The following is a 16582-nucleotide window of genomic DNA, read 5'->3' on the forward strand; positions in this document are numbered from 1 at the left end:
TGAGACATAACAATTTCAATACTTGATATACATCAATAAAACTTCAGCCCAAATGGCACAGAAGACATAATTTCGAATTATCATTTTGCTAGAATATACAGGCTTTCAGCCCTACATAGCCTTATGCCAATACCAGAAGTTATACAAGTCATGCTCTACATGGCCAAAGGCACAAAGCCAATACCAGAAGTTATACGAGTCATGCTCTACATGGCCAAAGGCATAAACCCGATACCAGAATAATACAGGAAGCACATTGAACATATGACACATAACATATAATTGTCCCTATATTGAACTCACCGTGAATTAACCACGGATTAAAGTATTAATTTGGGCAGCACTTCGACTTTAAATATGACTTTCTGTGACGAAATCGGGGATTTTAGTTGAAAACTGGGCCTTACTTGAGCAGAGTTTTGACTTGAAAATATGATTTTCTCGAGAACTTTGGAGTGTCGGGACTTGCTTCGGGTGTCGGGGATAATATCGTGGCTTCGGGGGGGGGGGGGGGGGGGAGGGGGGGGGGGGGGCTAAAGGTGGGTAATGAAGAAGTAGAGAGTGAGAGTGAATAGATTTTGTAAACAAAAACCCGGAGGTCTTACTCACTATTTATAGGGGCTAAAACCCGGATTAAGTTGGGTGTAATCTTCAAGTACGCGGAGCATACTACCCTGATAACCTCTTCGATGGGCGTACACTCTATTACGCGGGGCGTAATGAATTGCGGTTCAGTACGCTGAGCATACACCATGTACGTTGTGTGTAGCGTGATGTGTGGAATCAGACGTTTCGAGTCCGTATGATACGTGTCGTATGCGAGAGTTTGGGCGACGTGGCCAATCTTGGACCGTGAACACGAGTACGCTGGGCGTACTCCTGTACGTTAGGTGTACTCCAAATTTCCAAACTTCAAAAATTCGTATCTTTTGCATACGAGCTCCGTTTTTGACGTTCTTTATATCCACGCGTATGTGAGATGATACTCTACAACTTTCGTTTAGACTCCGTCGGATAATTTTGACTTTATTTTTAAAGTTATATTTTTAACAGGCCGGGACAGGAAAAGTCCGTTAAAAATTCATAACTTCTTCATCTGACATCCGTTTTCGTCTGTCTTTTTACCGTTGTACTACTATTAACGAGATCTATGATTCTCGTTTAGGTTGTGTCGACTAAAAATCACTCGATCTTTATTTCGAGTTTTTAGCTGTCTACTGCTATATCGAATCTTAGAATAATCATAACTTCCTCATACGAAGTCAGATTTGGACGTTCTTTTTATGAAAATTCTTGGTTTAATGAATACTACGACTTTCATTTAGATCATATAGGCTAAAAAGTAGCTTATCGAAAACTCACTTTTTACGTCATACGGCGTCGTGCTGGTTTTGTCTCGAAACTTCAAATAGTCATAACTTCTTCGTTATAACTCGGATTTCGATGAGGTTTTCGCCTAAATGTTTCTAACGAGATTCTTTACAACTTTCAATAATATAATTTTACTTATTTTCAACTTTATATTTTCGTTAATTTCAATAGCTGACATTTGATTGGAATCTCATAAGACTTCCAATATTTTCCGAGTGATTCTAAACATAGTTTTACTTCATTTCTAGTAAAAATTATCTGTTAGAACTCAACGTTCAATATCATATAATATTTCATAATATTATTTATTTTTAAAATACAAAACACGATAACTGAACATGTATGTTACAGGCTTGCTGTATTAAAAGCTTAATAGAAGTTTTTGGGATCAGAGGTTGTACGCAGGGCGTGGTTTAGTTACGTATGGCATAAGTTAACTGAGCGTTGACCGTTGACTTTTTGGTCAGTTTAACTTTTGGATTTAATATTGGAAAGGCAAAATGGTCTTTTGCCCAAAGGAGGTTTAAGTGTGAGCCTAGACCTTTCGTAGGTTAGTCATTTCCTTAATTATTAATTAGGGTTTCATTGTGGATATGTTTATCAAGGGAAGGCTTGATATCGTCGGCTCGAGTGGGGGGTTTATCTTGTCATCAGGATTGAAGTGAGTCTCTTCATTGTACTCGTGGGTCGAAAGCACCAATGTCAGCCCACTTGATTATGTTTGTAGGATGCTAGCTATCTTTGTAACTATTGCATGTGTATGTATGTTTTTATGGATTGGGCCTAATTATGTATGTTTTATATGGGTTGGGCCCGATTATATGGGTTGGGCCCGATTATGCATGTCGATATGGGGGGGGGGGTTAAAGGTGGGTAATGAAGAAGTAGAGAGTGAGAGTGAATAGATTTTGTAAACAAAAACCCGGAGGTCTTACTCACTATTTATAGGGGCTAAAACCCGGATTAAGTTGGGTGTAATCTTCAAGTACGCGGAGCATACTACCCTGATAACCTCTTCGATGGGCGTACACTCTATTACGCGGGGCGTAATGAATTGCGGTTCAGTACGCTGAGCATACACCATGTACGTTGTGTGTAGCGTGATGTGTGGAATCAGACGTTTCGAGTCTGTATGATACGTGTCGTATGCGAGAGTTTGGGCGACGTGGCCAATCTTGGACCGTGAACACGAGTACGCTGGGCGTACTCCTGTACGTTAGGTGTACTCCAAATTTCCAAACTTCAAAAATTCGTATCTTTTGCATACGAGCTCCGTTTTTGACGTTCTTTATATCCACGCGTATGTGAGATGATACTCTACAACTTTCGTTTAGACTCCGTCGGATAATTTTGACTTTATTTTTAAAGTTATATTTTTAACAGGCCGGGACAGGAAAAGTCCGTTAAAAATTCATAACTTCTTCATCTGACATCCGTTTTCGTCTGTCTTTTTACCGTTGTACTACTATTAACGATATCTATGATTCTCGTTTAGGTTGTGTCGACTAAAAATCACTCGATCTTTATTTCGAGTTTTTAGCTGTCTACTGCTATATCGAATCTTAGAATAATCATAACTTCCTCATACGAAGTCAGATTTGGACGTTCTTTTTATGAAAATTCTTGGTTTAATGAATACTACGACTTTCATTTAGATCATATAGGCTAAAAAGTAGCTTATCGAAAACTCACTTTTTACGTCATACGGCGTCGTGCTGGTTTTGTCTCGAAACTTCAAATAGTCATAACTTCTTCGTTATAACTCGGATTTCGATGAGGTTTTCGCCTAAATGTTTCTAACGAGATTCTTTACAACTTTCAATAATATAATTTTACTTATTTTCAACTTTATATTTTCGTTAATTTCAATAGCTGACATTTGATTGGAATCTCATAAGACTTCCAATATTTTCCGAGTGATTCTAAACATAGTTTTACTTCATTTCTAGTAAAAATTATCTGTTAGAACTCAACGTTCAATATCATATAATATTTCATAATATTATTTATTTTTAAAATACAAAACACGATAACTGAACGTGTATGTTACAGGCTTGCTGTATTAAAAGCTTAATAGAAGTTTTTGGGATCAGAGGTTGTACGCAGGGCGTGGTTTAGTTACGTATGGCATAAGTTAACTGAGCGTTGACCGTTGACTTTTTGGTCAGTTTAACTTTTGGATTTAATATTGGAAAGGCAAAATGGTCTTTTGCCCAAAGGAGGTTTAAGTGTGAGCCTAGACCTTTCGTAGGTTAGTCATTTCCTTAATTATTAATTAGGGTTTCATTGTGGATATGTTTATCAAGGGAAGGCTTGATATCGTCGGCTCGAGTGGGGGGTTTATCTTGTCATCAGGATTGAAGTGAGTCTCTTCATTGTACTCGTGGGTCGAAAGCACCAATGTCAGCCCACTTGATTATGTTTGTAGGATGCTAGCTATCTTTGTAACTATTGCATGTGTATGTATGTTTTTATGGATTGGGCCTAATTATGTATGTTTTATATGGGTTGGGCCCGATTATATGGGTTGGGCCCGATTATGCATGTCGATATGGGTTGGGCCCGAATGATATGGGTTGGGCCCGAATGCATGGGTTGGGCATAAGCATGTATGCTGGGTTGGGCTCGTTACTTGTATGATATGTGGTATTTTGAGGAACTCACTAAGCTTTGTGTTTACGGTTTGTGGTTTAAATGTTTTCAGGTTTTCTTATATTAAAGGAGGGGCATGGCTCGATTGCATCGCATCCATTGGAGATTTCCGTACATAATAACTTTTGATGTTACTCCGATAAATATTTTTGAATCAAATGGTTTTATCCAGATCTTTGAAGTTGTAATTTGAATAAATACTTTTATTTTTAAATGAAATTTTGGTTTGAAATTTAGAAAGTTACTGGAACAATTTTAATTGTTTTAGCCTCAAGCATTAACATATGTGACTTCTGTGAATGAACCGTTCAACCGATTTTGACTAAGGTCAACAATCTCTATATTTGCCCATCTGACTAATATGCTCACAATTTCCTTCAAAATTAATGTTTGCCCATTTGACTAATATGCCCATTTGCCCATTTCGCTGACAATTAATTAGTATATATATATATATATATATATATATATATATATATATATATATATATATATATATATATATATATATATATATATATATATATATATATATATATAATAAAACTGAAAAATAAAAATATGTGAATTAGCATTTTAGGCTTTGGTCATCCAAATATAACTTTTTCATAGATATCGACACATTTAAGTTTCTAATATCTATATTTTACTAAGTCAATTGGTAAAAAAAATGAACACTTTTTCATTATAGTTATGTTACAGGAAATAATATTGTTTAACATATTCGAAGACGCCGTGGATTTTACCGACAAATGAAAACACGGGAAATACTTATATATAAAATATTGTCTACCATGACAATTGGTAATTGTTTTTATACAAGTCAAATTTATTTTATTTTCAATCATTTTTTAAATTGAAATTGTTTTATAAAAATATTGTTTTATATTGTATTAAATTTTTATATCATATAACCAATACATAAAATATGTCAATAGTTTTTTTTTTAATATTTAACATATAATTATGTATTTATTCATCATTTTATTTGTATTTATTTTAATATTTTCACTTAAAAACACGTTTTGATTAAAAAAAACTTTTTTAATCAACCTGTGTAATACACGGGTCTCACACCTAGTTAACTAATAAAAAACAAATATTTAATATCTAAGTATAATATATTTATAAAATAAATTGTTATTAAACATAGAGACCACTTAAAAAAACTTTATTCCAGTGATAAAAAATCTCTATTAAAATATTATTCAAATAATATAGACTTTACAGTAAACTACCTAGAATTTACAGATGTATAAACGATATGTTATACACCATTTTGGCATGAAAGACAATTCTTGAAATTTCATCATTAACCACATCCACCACAATCCCCCAATCCCAATTGTTTGATAAACCCAAAATTACCATCCCCCACACACACACACTTTTTCCCTCGTGGGGCTTTTCGTTCATAAAATCCCATACTACTTAATTTTACAACCCTGCTTCAATTCTTTATTTATTGTCACTTCGTTTTCTTGTTCATTTTTTGACTTGTTAAAAGCAAAAAAAGTCAAAATAAATTAAAGTCGCCTATGTTTAGAGTTGGGTTTAAATGCTACTTAATTCCACAAAAATGGACTACACTAAAGCAAAAGCAATCCGTGCATTAATGGTCCACTATTATAAACTTTAGTGTCAATATTTATGGCTTCAAAAGAGTCGGGACTCGCTTTAACTTGACTAGCTTAGATTCAATTTGACTTCATAATTCAACAAGCATTCACGAATGCTCAAATTACTCAAAGGTATTCATAACTACTTTGTTTTTTAGGGTGCCCTAAACTTTGTTTTTACTGATTCCTAAAGAAATTTTTTTGTAGAATTTTATCTTTTTTAGATAATAAGATAAATAGCAAAAATGGATATATATATATATATATATATATATATATATATATATATATATATATATATATATATATATATATATATATATATATATATATATATATATATATATTTTCGGATATCAAATCTAAAAATAATTTTAAAATGCAAAATAAAGGGAAAAATCCAAAAATTATTTTTTTAATTATTATTTTCGGAACTTTATTTACCATAAAAAAATTAAAAAAAAATAAAAATAATTACCGTTTTTTTTTTAAAATACGTGAAATATTCTAATAGAATATTACAGTGTACATATTCTAATGTGATTTTTAGAATGTTAGAATATTCTACTAGATTTGCTAGATATGTAGAATATTCTAATATTCTACTAGAATATGTAAAAAAATGTATTTTTTTTTATTTTTTTGGTATTTTTTTAATTTTTTTTGGAAAATATATATTTCGAAAATAATATTGGAAAAAAAAAATTTCGAAAATTTTCAATTATTTTGCATTTTAAAAATGTTTTTGTTTTATCTACTAAATGAGTGGCTAGGATTGCGTCTCACGGTCTCACAAAATTAGGTCGTCTCACATGAACTTAACCCTATATATATATATATATATATATATATATATATATATATATATATATATATATATATATATATATATATATATATATATATATATATAGTTAGAATACCTGAACCTATCTCTCTCTCTCTCTCTCTGTGTGTGTGTGTGTGTGTGTATATATATATATATATATATATATATATATATATATATATTGTATGGATGTAAGGATGAATGTGAGCCAATCATTTCAAATACCTAAATAAGAGTAAAATTGTAATCTTAGCTAATAATTAATTTTGGTAAATTTAAATCAATGAATTTCCCTTTAAATAAGAATCGGTTTCATAGGATTAACCGTAAATCTCGTTCCAAGCCTTCTTTACACGATTTCTACCAGAAACCCAAACAAGTCGCAAATATGGTGGTGTTTGTGTTGCTTGGTGTTCGACAGGAGGAGTCTGATGGTCTCCGGAGTTGATGAGTCCGAACAGAAGAAGAAGAAGAATGAAGCAGGAAGTTGTGTCGATTCTCGATGGTGGCTAATCGATCGCAAAATGGAGGGGGCTGTCCCTTGGGTTCGACGAACCGAAGCAACAAAAGGGACGAACCAGCAGCAGCGATCTGTAACAGTGGAGGGGGCTCGGTGGTTTTTTCTTGAATATCCCAGGCCGTTCCTTCTTCTTCTTCTATTTTCTTTTTATTGTTCTTGATTGAAGCTGAGAAGAACAAAATCGACTTTCTATATCATGGATTAGGGTTTGGTTTTTTAAATCCGGTTTCTTACAGGCATATCTAAGGGATCACCTATCGAGATATAATATGTTGTAAGCTAATTACTATAGCTGACAACCAAAATTGGATCAATTACGGAATCTTGAGGAATGACGGCATGGCCTCCTTTTGCATGGATCACCGCCCTGAAAAAGCCACACCCCGCCAAGAAGTCATCGGATCTAGATGCAACGACACCAGAATCCGAGGAGAGGACTAAATGTAGACCAAAAATGGCCTCCACTTTTTCAAGAACACCTTCTTTGATCATCTGTTTTGCTCATTCGCCTTGTTCCTCAGCCGGTTTAAATATCAATACTACAGTGCCCTAATTAATTAATTAATCCAAAGTTAATTACTTTTGAGGTGATCAATCGAACCCCAATTGATCTTTATGATCAGTTTACCTACCCGTAATTTGTTTTCTAGTTGTTTCAAGATTTTGGCAGCACCAAGAAGCATTGAAACATGTGCATCATCTCCACAAGCATTGTATTCTAACTAATTGTATATTTGAGAATGATATTTTTTAAGAATTTTATGCAGTTTGATGACATTCTGTTAGAATATGCATTTTGAGAATGATATTTTTTAAGAATTTGTTCAAGAATTGTATATTTGAGAATGAAATTTTTTAAGAATTTTATGCATTTTGATGACATTCTGTTAGAATATGTTTAATTATACTAAAATGTATCAAGAATTTTATATTTGAGAAGACTAAACTGCACAAATGGTCCATGTTGTTTGCTCAAAATTGCCACTTTGGTCCAAAAAAGTGTGGACTAGCACCAGAGGTCTAAACTTTTCATTTTGTTGCTTGTTTGGTCCAATCTGTTTTGATTTTTTTTAAATGACGGATTTGCCCCTGTTAATATGATTTTCTTTTTTTTTTCTTATTTGTTTTTCTGATTTTCATATTTAAAAAAAATAATAAATAAAAATAAATCTCTTTCTCTCTCATAAAACAAAATAACTCTCTCTCCCTCTTTCTCTCACCCCTACAAAACCCATCTTCATCATTATGATTTTCAGAAAAATAGAACATCACCACCACCATATGATGAAGATTTGAACCAGATTCATACTCTCTCTCTCTATCTATCTATCTATCTATCTATCTTTCTCTTCGTGATTCATACACATGCAGACAAGGCTGGACAAGATGAATATTTGGGAACAAGATGAAGATGAAGAAATAAGGGGAAAGATGAAGATGAAGATCTTGCGTTAATCTCATAGCTAATACACAAATATTCAGGGGAAAGAAATCGATTTCTTGCCTTCAAACACAAACAGACACATACACTCCAGAAATCAATATATTGCCTTCAAATCTGGTTTCGTCTTCAAATTTCGATTGTGGAGATGAATTTTGATTAGGGTTAGAGATAGATCCGGCGACATCACCGTTTGAAACACTAGCGTTCTTCAGAATGGCGGCGACTGTTGATTGCTAGGGTTTTCGACAACTGATTTCTAGGCGGAGACGAGTAATAGCTAATCCAGATCTTAAACAAAAGCCCTAATCGACAACTTAAATCAGGTCCTCCATTCTCCATATTTATCTTCTTCTTTGCAAACCCACCATGACACTGCATTGTTTCAGTATGTAAATCAAGAATCGAAAGAATCTGGAGAAAGGGTTTCTAGGGTTACCGATTGCCAAGAAGATGACAACAAAGACAATGAATTGAATGTTCGAATAGAAAGGGATAATCAACAGCTGTCGTTATTGGCACTTTTGTTTACCCTGTTCAGGAAATTTTTCTGGGTTGCTGCTTCTTGCAAGACCACGGCTACAGAAGAGAAGCAAGATCTTTTTGCTATGGAGATTGGATGGCCCACTAATGTGCGCCATGTAGCGCATGCTACCTTCGATCGGTTCAATGGGTTCTTGGGTCTTCCTGTTGAGTTTGAAAGACGAAGACCCTTTCATCCTTTTCTCCCATCTATTGAAATTGAAGACCTGAGTTTACATCCTTTTAGTATGCTTAAACCGAAGTCCAATTTTGAGAAGTTCATTCAAAACGTTGATTATCTTCAGAAATCAACAGCCTTTCATTCATCCATTCATACAAGATCTGGAGAGAGAGAGAGAGAGAGAGAGAGAGAGAGAGAGATGTATTTTTTCTATTATAAAAAATTATAAAAATAAAATAGAAAAGATAAATTTTTTTTATTTTTCTTTTAATTAGAAAAGTATTTAAATAAACTAAAAATACTGGAAAAAGAAAAAAAAAAGTAAGGATAAAATCGTCAATATAAAATAGTTCAAAGCAAATTGGACCAAACTCGCAACAAAATGAAAACTTTAGACCTCTGGTGCTAGTCCAAACTTTTTTGGACCAAAGTAGCAATTTTGAGCAAACCACAGGGACCATTTGTGCAGTTTTGTCATTTGAGAATTATATTTTTTCAAGAATGTTATTATTATTCAACTGCAGGTTCAAGAATTTTGTTATTATTCAACTGCAGCTTCAAGAATGTTGTTATTATTCAACTGCATGTTCGGAATTCAAAATTAAGATAATAAAAACAATTCAGAAAATTCCGAAAATTCCATTTTTAAATTTGTGTTTCCTAATTTAAAAGTAATGTAAATATACAATTTTACCTTTCTTTTATATAAATGGTATTATTCTATTTATTTTTAATTTAATAATATGGATAAATGATTTTCTTAAAATAACTAAAATGATTGGTCCACAATCATTCCTACATCCACACAATAATTAGTTAGAATAGAATAACTTTATATATATATATATATATATATATATATATATATATATATATATATATATATATGGTTAGGTTCAAATGTGGATGAACATCTATTGTGCGGACGTGTGGACAGTTCTATTCTGTGGGAATGATAAAGAAAATATGTTGTTTGGTAATGTGAATTTGTTCAATCTCACATAACTATTGTCATTATCACGTATTCTCACTAATTAAATCGTCTATAAGGGTATTATAGACTTTTTTTTATGATTCTCATTCTGTCAGAATGTGTTATTGGTAATCGTATTCTGTAAGAATGAAAATGAGTGAAAAAACGATACGTGAGAAAAAAAAATGAATAAGAATTAATAAGAATGCATGATAATGACGATAGTTGTGTAAGGTTTAAAGTATTCACATTATGCTATAAGGAGTGCTTTGGAGATTCTTACGTATAATTCTCATCAAAGAGATGGTCACATCATCCAACCAACCTCCCACATGATTCTTACCAAGATTAAGAAATGGTGTGCAGTAGTAAGGAAGTGGTGAGTTTAGAGACAGAAAGAAAAAAACAAGGAAAAGAAGAGAGAGAGAGAGAGAGAGAGAGAGAGATTGTGAAGGATAGTAGTCTCACTCATGCAGCATCACAATTCAGAAGGTTGGGGTGGTGTTTGGATGCAAGTCATGCATGACTTGGCTATGCCAAGTCACCTTACGCGTGAAAATCAATACACTCCATATAGCCTTATTTTCTTAAGACAAAACTGCAAAAAATGGTCCATGTGGTATGTATTTTTTCCGGGCTTTGGTCCAAACCACGATTTTTTTGAATTAATGGTCATTTTCAGCTAGTTTCATTGTAGAATTGGTCCATGTTAAACTGACTAATTTGCGTTTTTAATCTGTTTTTTCAATTTTCTTAAACATTTTTGTTCTTTTATTTATATATAATAGTATAACAAATAAAGAGAGGGACCCACTTCTCTCTCTCTCTCTCTCTCGCACAAAGAGTACAATCATCCTCTTCGTCTTCTTTATCTAATCCTCCCAACAACCTTAAAACCCAATCGTTTGTGTGAAATCATGAAAATAATTGATTTTTTGGTTTAATTAGAACTGCATGTGTATCATTATTTCTGGGTTTATATCTGATTCAAAATGAAAGCCATGGAAGGAAAGTGTTCTCCTGTCAGTGATGGTTGCGCATCTCACCTCCATCAATAGATATTCAATGTTAAAATTAGCATTAGAACGCATTTAAGAAGATATTGATCACATTCTTTTCATCCCCTTCTCTTTGAATCACTTGAGACCAAATGTGTGGGTTTATATGTATTCTCAAAGAACAGAGGTGTTGTAGTGCCCCCAAGAACTTCAAAAATCAAGAGAAAAAATTTCACCCTTTTCTGAATCGTTCACCCAGAAGGCTAGAACAGATCTAGTGCCCCCTCTCCTCTTATGCATGTATCAAATATTATAAGAGTTGCCGTTGCAAAGACAATCAGGTCTGATCTTGAAATCTGATTCATAGCAGATGTGGTAGTATATTTCGATTCAACAAAACCGAAGACCAAAAAAAAGAGAAAAAAATTCAAATGTTAAAGTGTTTGGATTGAATAAAATAAATAAAAATGAAATATTTATCTCACTAAATAATCATTTTTTATAAGTTGTTTTTATTTTAATTTATTTAATAAGGCTTATGTTTACCTTGAAAAACAATATAGATTGTAGCCTAATTTTTTTCGTGGCCTTCAATTTATCATTCTTAGTTAATAAATTTGTCAAACAACCAAAAAAGACAATTTATCAGGTATTAATAATACATTTTACCACAAAACACTTTCTTGTAAACATCCAATTTGGTAAATTGAGAGTGCAAGTGTTTTAATGTTAGTAACCCTAAAAACATATAAGAAAAATAAGTAATAAGAAAAAAATATAAAAATGAAAGTGTTGTGAGTTGTGAGGAAATGAAAAGAATCGAAGTAAAAGTAAAAGTAAAAGTGATGATATAACACAAGATTTACAGAGGTAATCAATCAATCTAACCAACCATATTTCTATACTTTTACACCAACCAACCATATAAACGATAAATCTTTTTCCATAAAATCAAAAACAAGCTTTAGACTTAACATCACCATTGAATTGATTGCCTTGAATCTTGATCCTCTATAACGCACGTCCATCATAATATCATACAGCCGCCCTCACTGCACCTCTAGCCACTTCACGTCTCATCTCTGCTGCTTTCCCACTTCCCCGGAAATACATATATACTTGCTGCATGATCAAAAATCAAATCAAATACATTTTTTAATTTCTAATTTTATTCATTTAGATAACTTAACTTTATTCCTTTAAAAATATATTATATTAATTAATCCCGGTTACCAGGTCTTTATAATTTATATTAAGGAAAAATACACTCACTCCATTTTATTGATATAGCCAACCAAACGAATGTTATAATCATATGAAATCAATTGAAAATTATATTAGTTCAAAATTAACAAATACAACGATATTTAACCATTTGCCAAGTATATTGTATCAAATTTACTAAAATGAATAAAAAAAAATACTAACCTGAATAACCCAGATGCTGAGCAAGGATTCCAGACAGAATAATCCAAATCCAACAAAATAGAAAATCTACAAAAATAAATAAATAAATAAAACTTAATCCGCATTTTTTATGAATAAAGAAATTGAATTGATGAAAAAAAAAAAAAAAAAAAAAAAACTCACCCCAACCAAAGCATGCTTGCCTACAAGATCAACTGCTGGTAGGATGCCTCTGTTTATGGGAAAGGAAGGAAAAACAATAAATAAATTAAGTTTTTTTTTATTAGAATTGTTTGTTTACTAAAATATTTGATTTTATTTATCATAAAGAAAAAATGAATCAATTTCAAATTGATTTATTTTAATTTTGAATCATTTATGGTAAAATACAGAAAAACACTTGTAGTCTTGTACTTTCACCATTTTACCAATATAGCAACCAAACTATTATTATAATAATCATTAAAAAAAATAGTTTGGTAGCAATAGTAAAAAATAAATGGAAGTATATTGCTATTTCTTGCATTTCACCCTTTTAGAAAACCAAATGAAGAAGAAAAGATGCAAAGTGGAAAGTGGAATGAGGAACTCACGCAAGGGATTTTCCTTTAAAGACAACGGGTGGTGCAACTGCAGCAAAGATCACAAAGCCTATATGGACCTATAAAAAAAAATATGACACGTCATCATTCATCCATGAGGGCATAATAGTCAAAATTTATAAGTATGATATTAATGACACAAGAATCTTACCAAGTAAAACAGAAAGAACCAGGTGAACTTTAATGCACTTTCACTCCTGCAATACAATTTCCAATGTTAAATCAATGAGGTTGAAAAAATAATTTAAGAAATTCCATTTTGGGTGTTCCATGATTCATTCAACTTTTACTTTTTACCATAAAAGTTTAAGCTGAATTAATGAAAAGTATTTTAAACACTTGACTAAAAGTCAAACTCAAACATTTTCATTTGACTAATAGTTAAGAAAAGGTAGCTTGAATTCAAAAGTCAAATTGTAGCATTTTCTTTCTAAAAACAATTTATGTTACCATATATATATACAAAGAAAAAGATTTAAAGAGAATAAATATTTACCTAAATGCACGATAAAGAGGGCGATACCACAACACGTAGGCAAGTGGAACTCCAGATATGAAGTAGATAAGAGCAAGAAACCAGATCTTCGGGTCTACAAGAAGATATTTTTTATTAAATTATTTTCCCAATATTAAGAAATATACTTATAAAAGATAGAGAAACGGATATGTTACATACCTTCTCCTTTAATCCAAGCTGTTGTTGTAGCAATAATGTTCCATAGAAGACAGAGTACTAATCCTGCAAACGAAGAAATATATAGATTATTAGAGGGGGTTTACTTTTGGATTTTAAAATTTCAAATTAAGAACATTAATATGGTGAGAGTGCAAATAAAAACATACCCAAGTAAGTTGTGAATGCAACATATTGCAATTTCTGTAGATGAATTGGGATCTCATTTGCAATATCATGGTGAATAATGGGGAAAAATGGTGGCCAATTTTTCTCCTCAAGAACAATGCCAGCTGTCAACGAGAGGGGGGAGGAATAGGTTAGTTACTAATGTCCATTGACTCGCTCTCGATCTCTTATATGTGCAAAAGACATAAATGCCCATATCATCAGCATCAATAATAGCCTATAATTTGGGACAAAAATGTAAATAACACAACATACCACGTGCAGCTGCCTCTTCTTTCCGTTTTACTATCTGCATAGCATTAGTCAAACAATTACAAGCTTTTCAAAAGTTAAGACTATACCCTATAAATACTACTATGTTTAAAAACAAATCATAAACTTTTTTATCTATACTTTTTTTTTCTTTTAAATGACGTAAGATTTCTTCTTTGTATGTACTACAAATGGGACATTACAAGAATCCTAGCAAAAAGATGTAGACAGGTTGTTGGACCATGTAATTATTGTGTCTTTGATTTTAGTTTTCATGTAATTATTATTGTGTGTGAATTGTGATTATCAAATTTAACAATATATTTAACATTTAACATTTCTTGATAAGTACCTCTTCCCTCTTCCTCAAATCAGCTTCCCTAGCTTGCAAATCTCTCTCTTTCTTCTTCAAATCCTTCAAAAATAACCATCAAAACGCAAGATTCATTATTAAAAAGAATCCACAATACAATACTCCAGTTAACATTTTCAAAAACACTAAAATAAATTCAATAAGATCTAATGGTGGAACTTACTGCAGCAGAATCAAGAGGAATGTCAACAGGGGCACTCCTGTCATAAAAATCTGCAGGTTCATGAGGAAGTGGTGATAGTCTAGAATTTGCAGCAGAAGGAACACTCTGCACAATCAAGTTAAATTTACATAAAGATTAAAAGTAAAAGAATTTCACATACCCATATAACAAAAAAAAAAAAAGCAAAATGAAAAGTCACTGTATAATGGTTATAAGTACTATGAACAAACAAAAAGGGTTTAGACTTACTGATGTGTAGAATGAACCTCCTGTATAATTTGTACTCTTTCCAGCTCCTTTACCTCCAGATCCTTGTTCCTGTTTATGTAAAATTGTGAATAAATCATTTCACAATAATATTAACTTATTAAAGGCAGAGTAACATAGAAAGAACACACCAAATGTATGTACTATTAGATAAATGATACAGGTCTTTTTTTAATGTATGTACTATTAGATTCACAAATTATATAATAAGAGTTGTATCAACAACGAAGGAATATTATTGGACCAGTGGAATAATTGTCTCTTTGATTTATAGTTTCCTCCATGTGGTTTGAGATCCTAACATAATTGAATGCTGATTATGCAAATTTTTAGTAGTGATTTTTAACATTCCTCAATCGAAACTAAATAAATAAATAAATATATGTGCATAGGTTGACTATCTACAGAACTTGAAATAGTATGACCAACAAATTCCCAATTTGCAGCTGAGGGATTAGTCGGTCTGACAAATTAGCTCCATGTAAATATGTAGAAAAGTTGCATCTCAATTCCACCATAAACAAAGCAAGTTGTTGAGATCAAGCTTGAGAACGTAGACTAAATCAGAACAAAAACTAGATCCACCATATATGGTCAACGAGACAAATGAAACGAAAGTCATTTCACAAAATCAGTACCCAAATTCATTCTCAATGAAAAATTAGTTATCGATTAAACAAGTGAAGTATCAAAATCAAACCCTAGATTGAAGCCTAAACAGAATGAAGATAACAAGCATGTTAGATACTCGAGCAGAATACGATGATTGAACTCATTCTGCTTACTGGAAGTGGATTTTTCAACTTACAGCGAAGGGGTTAACTTCATCGCCATCGTCAAACGGATTAGGATCAAAACGACCAGCCATCAGCACTGATTTCGGGATACAGCCAACTAGAGAGCAAAATAACTGATCTGTAAGTTGTAAATGACGAAATTAAGAACAAGAAAAACTTGAATTCTTAGCAAGATTTGAAGAACCTGTGTGAAACAAGGAGAGATGCTGGATTTGTCTACGCGCTGTTGGTGGTCAAAGATGGAGAGAAGGTTTACAATGAACGACTTCGTGCTTCTTTTTGTCACACCTTCTCCCCCTTTTCTTTGCTTTTCTTTTGTTTTATCTTTTAAGAAGATATATTTACAACATTAATCCCTGGACTTTTATAAATATTCAATTTTTGATATGCTTTTTTAAGTGTTGCTCAATCAAATATATCACTTTTAGCCTTTAGGGCCATGGTTAGTTTGCTTTTTTCTTTGATATATTCTTAATTATCAACTTATTTCAACAACTTCTTAACCACTTCTTTAAATCAAACTATTTTGATTATATATAAAAAAATCATAATCACAAGACCTTTACAACAAATACACACACCCTTTTTATATTTTAGAATATAGATATACAAAAAAAAAAAATCTCTTAAACTATCAATCGGTTGTCATCTGTAATATTTTAATGAAGACATATTAATATTAATGATCCTTAGTGAGACTTGTCTCATCTGACTTGATTCGATATCATAATAAAAATTATGAATCACATAAAT

General features: G+C 32.1%; 1 protein-coding gene across 2 annotated transcripts; it reads right to left on the minus strand.

Annotated features, from left to right (window-relative positions):
* Positions 1-11931: 11931 nt before the first annotated feature.
* Positions 11932-16128, minus strand: LOC145124574 (secretory carrier-associated membrane protein 3-like). 2 transcript variants are annotated; one of them, XM_079059977.1, is made up of 14 exons: positions 16014-16128; positions 15841-15926; positions 15015-15083; positions 14766-14870; positions 14582-14644; positions 14233-14266; positions 13959-14081; positions 13792-13854; positions 13612-13705; positions 13267-13312; positions 13107-13174; positions 12697-12745; positions 12535-12600; positions 11932-12228 (listed from the first exon to the last, which is right to left on the minus strand). In XM_079059977.1, the coding sequence occupies exons 2-14, from the start codon at positions 15898-15900 to the stop codon at positions 12142-12144; spliced, it is 927 nt and encodes a 308-aa protein (XP_078916103.1). In that variant the 5' UTR covers positions 15901-15926; positions 16014-16128; the 3' UTR covers positions 11932-12141. The 2 variants fall into 2 exon arrangements, with proteins under 2 accessions (XP_078916103.1, XP_078916104.1); XM_079059978.1 differs by having other exon boundaries at positions 15841-15947.
* Between the last annotated feature and the right edge of the window lie 454 nt (positions 16129-16582).

This window comes from Lactuca virosa, chromosome 7 (genome assembly GCF_052849685.1).
Source record: "Lactuca virosa cultivar CGN04683 chromosome 7, Lactuca_virosa_CGN04683_v6, whole genome shotgun sequence".
In the NCBI taxonomy this organism is placed as follows: domain Eukaryota; kingdom Viridiplantae; phylum Streptophyta; class Magnoliopsida; order Asterales; family Asteraceae; genus Lactuca; species Lactuca virosa.

Coding starts and splice junctions, on each gene's coding strand:
- LOC145124574 (XM_079059977.1), bottom strand. CDS start 15,900: ATGGCTGGTCGTTTTGATCCTAATCCGTTTGACGATGGCGATGAAGTT. Junction 14,267..14,581: donor ATTTGAGGAAGAGGGAAGAG/GTACTTATCAAG, acceptor AATGCTATGCAG/ATAGTAAAACGGAAAGAAGA. Junction 13,855..13,958: donor TGCATTCACAACTTACTTGG/GTATGTTTTTAT, acceptor CTTCGTTTGCAG/GATTAGTACTCTGTCTTCTA.